The sequence below is a fragment of the Trichomycterus rosablanca genome, unplaced genomic scaffold (assembly GCF_030014385.1).
Source record: "Trichomycterus rosablanca isolate fTriRos1 unplaced genomic scaffold, fTriRos1.hap1 scaffold_260, whole genome shotgun sequence".
NCBI lineage: Eukaryota > Metazoa > Chordata > Actinopteri > Siluriformes > Trichomycteridae > Trichomycterus > Trichomycterus rosablanca.
Window position 1 is genome coordinate 43,282 of NW_026947088.1, and position 9,008 is coordinate 52,289.

Here is a 9,008-nt window from a genome sequence, read left to right on the forward strand (position 1 = left end):
ACAATTCCAAAGGGTTCACAAACTTTCAAGCACCACTGTAAAAAATAAATAAATAAATAAAGAAAAAAGAAAAAAAAAGTCATGTATTTTCTAATTTTTTATTCCATGTAAACAGCACCTACCGTACAACAAGATCCATCAAGGTGGCCCATGTCCAACCAGTGTACATGGGCAGATGCTTCTCAGGGGACAGGACAAGGCCAGGGCGTCCTACCTCATGTCAACGGTGAGTTTAATGAAGAAGGAGAAAAGCAATTTATCAGTTTATTAATACATAAATATTATAGGTAAGAACAACGTCTTAGGTTGCAAAATGCATCTTCTGTAGGGTGAACTTTTTCATTTTAATTTCTGCTTTAACAGCACCCACCATACAGCAGGGACTGTCAAGGCGGTTCATACCCAATCAGTGTGCACGTAAGTTTGATCAGTTAAAATGAACAGCCCTAGAACACATTAATCATGAATAGAAAATAAACTAGATTTTGTAAAATGATATATTTTTTTAATTTTGCAGCTGTAGACAGAACTGTCCTGGAGGCACTGAGAGAGATGGACCTGAAGATAAATTACTCTTTTAATACTGTTTGTTTCTCACACACAGCTGCCACGATGAAAAATCACGTGCTGCCAGCGCCAACTGAAGCAGAAGCGGAGAACTGCTTAAAGGACTACTTGCGGCTGGCACCAGGAAGGAGACATTAATTTTTATTGTATTTAGTAGTTAATTGCTATTTTTGTTTTGTTATTTGTGTTCATCGTAATTATTATTCTAATGTTTATTTATCATATATAAAAATTTTGATTCATGAATTCATATTTCACTTAATTTTGTGTCAAGGAACAATAATAAATAAGAATCTTACTACCACTGATTATAATGTCTGTTGTTTATAGATATATTATCTGTATTATCTATTATTATAATTATTATTATTTTTAAAGCAGTACATGAGAGGGGAGTGCACACACACACATTCAATTACATTCAGACGCTGTATTTTAGCTATACTGTACACATAAGTCTGGAATGCAGCGTCTGAACGCCATTTCAGCATCCAAGCCTGATATTTAGGAGATGTATTACAGATGAATAAGCGCTATATTAGATGGTCTCAGATACCTCTCATAAGTGTCTTTGAGATGCAGCCATGATGATGACGTAGTAAGATTGATCTGGAACGCAGCAGCTGAAGGTCTTCCACGATCCACCAGCGACGTATCAGAGACGTATTGCAGATGAGCAAACGCTCTATTAAATACGTATTCCAGACCAACTGGGTTACATCCAACAGACGTCGCTGAGATGTATACAGTGTATCACAAAAGTGAGTACACCCCTCACATTTCTGCAAATATTTCATTATATATTTTCATGTGACAACACTATAGACATGAAACTTGGATATAACTTAGAGTAGTCAGTGTACAGCTTGTATAGCAGTGTAGATTTACTGTCTTCTGAAAATAACTCAACACACAGCCATTAATGTCTAAATAGCTGGCAACATAAGTGAGTACACCCCACAGTGAACATGTCCAAATTCTGCCCAAATGTGTCGTTGTCCCTCCCTGGTGTCATGTGTCAAGGTCCCAGGTGTAAATGCACTCTTATCCCAGATTAGTTGAGTTTACTAGAAAATTGCGTGGAAACCCGTTGCCTTAAATTACTTAAGTTTTTACACAAGCAGAAACTAATAAAGTCAAGTCGTATTAACATAGACTCTTAAATGGATCCATTAGACAAATCAAGTTTACATTAGTAGTCTTTACTTAAAATCATAAGTTCACCTAAATGATCTCTTTTCTTAAGTTTAAATTGTAGAAAATAAATATTTTAAGTATACAAAAATCATATAACAAATAATAACATTATTAATTACTACTTAAAATGTTTAATACTTTAATGTTTTCTTGTAATTCATTTTTTAGATTACTTTGCATTAAATTGTTTCAACAAATTTTTAAAGAAATTAAACAATACTTTTCAGTGTTCCAATGTATTTTATTGACAAAATGTTGCAGTTCTCATGTGTTGCCGAGTCAATAACAAATTTGTCAACCAAGTAAAAGTAAAAACAGGCATTAAAACTGCTTGGTAATTTGTTTTGTTTGTTTTCAGAACCCGTATGCACAGCATTTAACAAGATAAACACTTTAAACCATACATTAAAACTTGATACAAGCTGTTAAAACATCAACTTGACTGATGAACTGTGTTAAGTTTATCTAGTCACCTGAACACTAATATGCAGTCCTGAGAAAAAATTTCTACATCCTGAATTGTAGAACACAAGTGGCTGGACATTCCCATCCCACAACAAACTTCAATCAGTTGTCACAATACAAAATCTAACAAAACTGTTTAACATTTCCTTTTTTATCACTTGTGACAAAAGGACATTTGTATTGTATTTTAACAAACATTTTAAAGGGTTGTTAGTGCTATTGGTGTCAAAGAACGGACAGTAACAATGAATAAAGAGACACAAGGCTGGGGAAAAAGTCACTGAAAAAACAAGCAGCCATGCCTTCTCACATTAACCTTAGCCATTGCTATTAGCCATAGCAATTACTTACAGTGCAAGCTGTTTTTTCAGAGTTTGTAATCTGGGTTTTAGTTCATTGTGGCCCAGTGAAAGGAGAACCTGTTGGATGAACTGGAATGTGTTCCTCATTGATTTGGGATAGTTGAGATGCAGGGCGTAAGTAAGTCCAAACAGAATGCACATAGCTTTTGGCAGGTCTTGAATGTTGTCCATCACAACCTCTCCCTCAATAATGATCTTTAGAGAGGCTGGCCTGAGGTGGGGGGATGGGGAGAGCAAAGCAACGTCAAGGTGGCAGAATGAGTCATCAGAGTCCTAACAACATAAGAGCACAATAATCACATTCAATCAATTCTTTAAATAACAATCTATAAAAAAACTACATAAAACTATGCTCACATTGTTTGTCAAAAACAGAAACTATAAAACAATAGTGAAAAGTCAAGGTTACGCTGACATTTGATACTCTTTGATAAAGTAAGAGGTTACTTACAGAGCATTCTTTGTAGAAGTCTGCGGGACTGTCCCCAAGGACAATAGGAAGCCCTCTGAGCACCAGTGTCCGAATGTCAGTTGGCTCTTTGGTCTTTTGGAGAGTAAAATAACAATACAGTTACATATGTATGTAGAATGACAAGTTAATGACTGGTCAATAAGAAAACACAATTTTGATTGGATTGTGCAATTAGTATAGTTGCATTTTTAGTGACATGTCATCACATAAGCTGTGAAAAACAATACAATGCAAGTACATAATGGATATGGACCAACCTTAGTCTGCTGTGATAGCTGTGACAAAAGCTGCCCAATGTTCCCTCTCTTAGATTGAAATATCTCAATGAGACGAAGACTGTGCTGATCAATGCTTTCATAGAACTCTTGCTTGAGGTTCTTGCCCACAATCCTGTTGAACTCCATGTACACCTGAAAAATACAGATTTCAAAACTAATTAATACTGTGGCTGGGCCTGCAGCAATTTTGTTCCATCCCCTCTTAGCCTACTTGTTTCATCCCTAACCAACTACACCTGACCAATATCCCACCCACCATTCATTCTCACATGGGCCTTTAAGAATAACGAGAATGTATCGTAGTAGGATATTAGGTCAGATGTAGTTGGTTGGGCATGGAACAAGGATAATTGCAATATTATCCTTGGAATAAATATATAATTTATAAATTTGAATATATTTAAAAAAGATTAAAATGAGATGTCAAAAATTACATTAAAGTGACAGAATGGTCAGACATTAATAATCTCTCTTGAACATACCTGATCTTCCGTGAAAAGAGCAGGCCAGCATTCCAAAATCTTGCTTATGGCAGGTTCAGATTCCACTACCTCTTTTCTTCTCAATGCAAATGTCACATCCATCTTCTGTTTTATACATTGTCCATCTGGAGTTCTCTTCTGCATTTCATCAATCAATTGCTTGCGGGCACCCTCAAGGCCTGACTGATCAAATCCCTCAGGATAGTTGGGTAAGTAGTTAAGCTCGCCTTTCTTGGCCTTCTTGATATTCTTGTTAGCTGGTTCGCCTTCTGCTGAATGCCCTCCCCGTTTACCTGCATTTACCGCAACATCAAGGCAGCCTGATCTTCTACACTTTGTTCTGTAGTTAGCCATTTTGTATTTTAGGCTGTTTTTCCAACCATTATAGTGATTGGTGGAGCCTCGTTCCTGGAGACAGGGGTGCTTACTTATCAGTGCTGCTGCAACACTTTCAAACTGAGCATTATTTGGGTATGCTGTGTAGCTATACATACTCTCTGCCAAACTTTCAAGGATCACATGTTTTAGCTCTTTTGTTACTTTTAGGTGTGTTCCGTCCCTAAGATACAGTAGATCTGCCTGTCTTAGTCTATAGTTTACATCAACAGAAAAGGCTGGGATAGAAAATAGTTCTGGCCATGGTGTCTGTCGGTCCTGGGATGAGTGTGAGAGGACTTCTGTATCTGCTGTACTCTGTGTGTCACTCAAAATTTCATCAGGTGTTGAGACAGGTACCAGCTCAAGTAGAGGAATGACTTTTACCGTTGGTTTTTCTGGAAGATCTTCAATATCTGTGAGATTGCACAGCTCGTAATTGAATTCAGGATCTTTGTACTGGAGACTGCAGTTGTAATCAAGTCCCAGTGATTCTTTAAGCTTGCATATTAAATCCTCCATGGTAGCAGGCCTTGTGTTCAGGGTGACCTTTCTTATATCTGCCTCTGTGAGAATGACCCTCAAGGTCATCTTCTGGTGTGCAGTCATCTTGGGAATAAAAATAATAATTAGCTTATTAGAAGTACACAAATCCTCAATAACAGTTAGTTGCTGAGCCATTGTTAGATGGTTGGAAAAACATCACTGAGTGGTTGGTAGAGCCAGTGGTGGAAGAAGTATTTACATACATTTACTAAAAATACTAAAATATATTTACTAGAGTATATCTTTAGCCCCATACAGTCAGAATTAGTTTTACATGAGGAGGTGGGGTAATACCATTTTTACCAACATTTCTCATTTTAGTCGCATTCAAATTCGGCAATAAAAGACGATTTTACCAACATGTTAGTATAGATTCCAGTATCTTTTACTTTCTATAAAAGAAAATTTAGATATAATCTCAGGTTACACTAATCCCATGCAAACTGACATGTCAGTAAAAACAATCATCATCCAATTATATCCTTTGGAAAGGGCATATCTTAAACATGAAGGCTCAAAGAAGCTTTTAACACAGAATATAACGATTGAGCCCCGATTGACTGCTCAATCACACTTGCTTTTTAACACAGAATATAACGTCTAAGTGTTACTATTAAATTGTCTCCAAATCTGTATGCTGGAAGGGGGAAAACATCATTCAGTTCTTTTAGTTGTACCACACACAGAGAGGAGTTAGTGCTGTTACAGAGTTCAAAAGATCTGAAATGCTCATGGTACCATGCAGTCATCACCCGGCAGAGAAACAGAATCTCTGTGTTAATTGCCACAATCTGTTTGACCTGCTTAAAATTAGGGAGGCCTGAGCATGAACCAACAGATATTATCATGTCAGCACAATATCTGATGCCATCCACAAAGACTGATGATGCAACAAGAACTGATGAAAGCTGAGGAACTCTCTGGCAGAAAATTTGTTGGACATTCTCAGGGTAAGAAGTGATCGGCACTGTAGTAACCTTGTCCATTTCAACTGAGGGTTTGAAAAATGAACTTGAGTCTAAATGGTAAGCCATCATTTTCTGATGCTTAACAGCCAGTGTAAGAGCTACATTTCTGAAGTTGTGAGCGTTGCGAATGACCTGTTTAAAAAATTTGTGCTTTCCCTCAAAGCGCATTGTCCAGACATTTGAAAGTGGGCCGAATGCCTTAATCATCTCAGGATAATGCTCAATAAAGTGGTGTTTTGGACGTAGTCTGTATTCAGGAAACGTACTTCGCAACAATTCTCTGTGTTCTGACAGTTTGCAATCAAGGAAATGTATCGACTCGTCTGTGTGTTTTGTTGCTACAGCCAACTCAACAATGTCTTTAAGGAGCATCAGAACGTTCCATGCATTGTCTCCTTCAGGTATTTTATGGCCAATGAGAAGTGGGAGCAGTCTGATTAGAGCCCAGTTCTCATGGCCATTTCCACCTATGGTCCCTTTGGTGGAGAAGCCTTGGGAAATGAGCTGGGGCTGGTCAGTTTTGTCATCAAAAGCATATGCAAAGGTTTTGATAGCATGGTTCAGTGTTTCTAAAGTGAAATATTTCTTAAAAATCATGTCTGAAAGGCAGAGTGATAGCTCAACAGGAACAACACCTTCCAAAAGGTCATGCAAGATGTCGGGAGGGTAGCCACGAACAACATGAAAGTGCTCCAAATTTTCAGTCAACACACACCCTCTTTTCACACCATACTGTTTAGCCACAGTAGGATCTTGCTGTACCTTCTGCACCTGTCTGTTGTGAGAGTCTTTATTTCGGGGTTCAAAGGTGCCTGAACATACCTCTTTGTCTTGGATCTCTCTTCTTGCCGCCATGCAGAACCTGCAAAACTTGTCCACTGCAAAGCTCTCAAAGAATCCTGCAAGTGAATGAGCAGCCAAGTTATCAGCAGCCACATATAACACTGTGCCTCTGATTGATGCTTCTAACTTCTCAACATATAGACCGTGTTGTTCCAAATAAACAAGATCTTGGATGAGAGGATGGAGAATTTTAGCATAGCCAAATTCTTTTACATCAGAGGCTTTGCATAAAAGAGCAAGCTGAATGGAGTGGAGTGTGGACCTATATTTTGATGGTACATTGGCTATCACCCAATACACTGCACACATTTTGTGTTTTTTTTTAGATGTTCCTAAAGGATTGGACACTTCAAATTCATCTGTGTAAAGCCCAACAGCAATTTTGAACTCCTCCCCTTTAAGGAGGTCATTTTCTTTACAGTATGAACCATCTCTGTATGTACTGTACTCATGTGGCACATGTTTTTGTACTGGAAGAGCTTTGTCTAAAATATCTGCCCTGTTCAACAATTTCTGTAGCATTGCATTTAGAGGAACATATACAGCAGCAGATTTTTTCCCTCTATCAATAACATACTCCACTGGCATAACCACTGTGAAGTTTTTGTTCACATATGCTGCTCTCCTTTTAGTGGTTGATAAGGAGCCATCCTTGCCACAAAATCTCATTATGACATTGCTCTCTGAGGCAACCCTGACTATCTGTCTCACAGTTGAATCATCTACATCTGTGTGTTGTTTCAGAATGTCAGTGACTGAATTATGTAGCAGTGGCTGGGACAGTTTACATATCTGCAAAAGCTGTTGTAAAATTTCTTGTACAGAACTTTCTGGAATATGAAGGGTGGTCTGCATCTTTAAAAAAAGAGCTGCTAGGTTATGCTCAAGCTGTTTCTCTAAATCAGGAAGCTCTTCACTGCTGGAATCCTCACTGTCCTGTAAATCAAGGACATCATTTGTAGGCACCTGTACTTCTTGGACTGTTTCATTAGTTATATTAGCAGAGACTACTTCTGGCTTGAACATTGTCCAATTGCCTGTTCTGTGCTCTTTACTGATGTGGGCATTAAATGTGGAGTACACACTGGTATGGAAGTTACATCCTTTATAAGGACACGGGACTCTGTGATTAACTTTTAAATGTGTACTGCGCAGGTGTGTAAAAAAAACTGCTTTTGTACATGGTGCAGAAAAATCACATAACTGACACTGAATTACCTGGTCAGATTTACACAGCTGTGCATGTTGGGTTTTCTGATGAATCTTAGATAAGTGGACCTTAAGTGCATTAATGGAGTTAAATGTGCACAAACATTCTTGGTGTAAGCAAGGAAATGGCACCGTTCTATTGTAACCCCCATGTTTTAACCTGTAATGTTTTAATAGGTAACCCCTTTTTTCACATATAAACTCACAATACTTACACTTCCACTGCATCTTCAAAAGATCCTGTTAAAAAAAAAAAAAAAGTTTTAGCTCAACAGCTGCACTTCTGTTCTGTAAACTCTACTGCAAAACATTTATCAGCCTCGGCTGTAATAACTGTATTACTGCTACACAACGACTCAACGAGAGGCGTGGTGGCGAAAAACGCGGCATGGGGGAATGTGCTAACGCTATAAACTGTGAACCGATAAAAAAAGAGTTGGCTACCTTTAGCACGCTAAATGAAGCACCGCGGCTGAAGTAAGACCTCTGTGACTGATGTTTTGTTTATATTAAAGACGTTCAAACGAAGAAAGTTGACAACGTTTCATGATGACTATAGATTCTTTATAATCTCACGTTGATCAACTTCTCCTCATCCATCACACGCACTCGAGATGCTTGTGAGAAAGACCTGACGTTGTTCCGAGCTGAGTCAACCTCAGTGAAAAGTTTCTTTTTATCAGAAATGTCGAATTTAAAATATAGTTCCTTTACATACTCACCATTTGAAGTAACACTGATTTCAAAACCCACAGCTTCGGAGTGCAGCGGCCATAAACCAGGGCTCTTCACACAACGTTCTGCTGCCGTTTCAAACAGGCCCCTCCCCTCCCTCTCAAAAACGTACCATATTGAGTTATCTTTGCTTAACGTGATAATTACACTGCATATTTCAGCTTAATATTGCTAACAACTAGTTTGATTTAGTAATGGCAATATTTTTTTACAAAACATGAAAGAATAATTAATGACTGCTCAAGAAATTTATTAAAACCAAATCCGGGTTTAGAGTGTGGGGAGCAGGGCTGTTAAATTTGGTGTTTTGGGTACAATTCTCTCATACTGGCCACTGGATATTCAACATGGCACCTCATGGCAAAGAACTCTCTGAGGATGTGAGAAATAGAATTGTTGCTCTCCACAAAGATGGTCTGGGCTATAAGAAGGTTGCTAACACCCTGAAACTGAGCTACAGCATGGTGGCCAAGGTCATACAGCGGTTTTCCAGGACAGGTTCCACTCGG

General features: G+C 38.2%; 1 protein-coding gene across 1 annotated transcript; it reads right to left on the minus strand.

Moving 5' to 3' along the window:
- Window positions 1-2,576: 2,576 nt before the first annotated feature.
- On the minus strand, window positions 2,577-8,612 carry LOC134307248 (uncharacterized). The gene is made up of 6 exons (XM_062990447.1): window positions 7,980-8,612; window positions 6,535-6,611; window positions 3,824-4,807; window positions 3,321-3,473; window positions 3,043-3,135; window positions 2,577-2,864 (listed from the first exon to the last, which is right to left on the minus strand). Exons 2-6 carry the CDS (start codon window positions 6,565-6,567, stop codon window positions 2,577-2,579), a joined length of 1,551 nt encoding a protein of 516 aa, XP_062846517.1. The 5' UTR covers window positions 6,568-6,611; window positions 7,980-8,612.
- Between the last annotated feature and the right edge of the window lie 396 nt (window positions 8,613-9,008).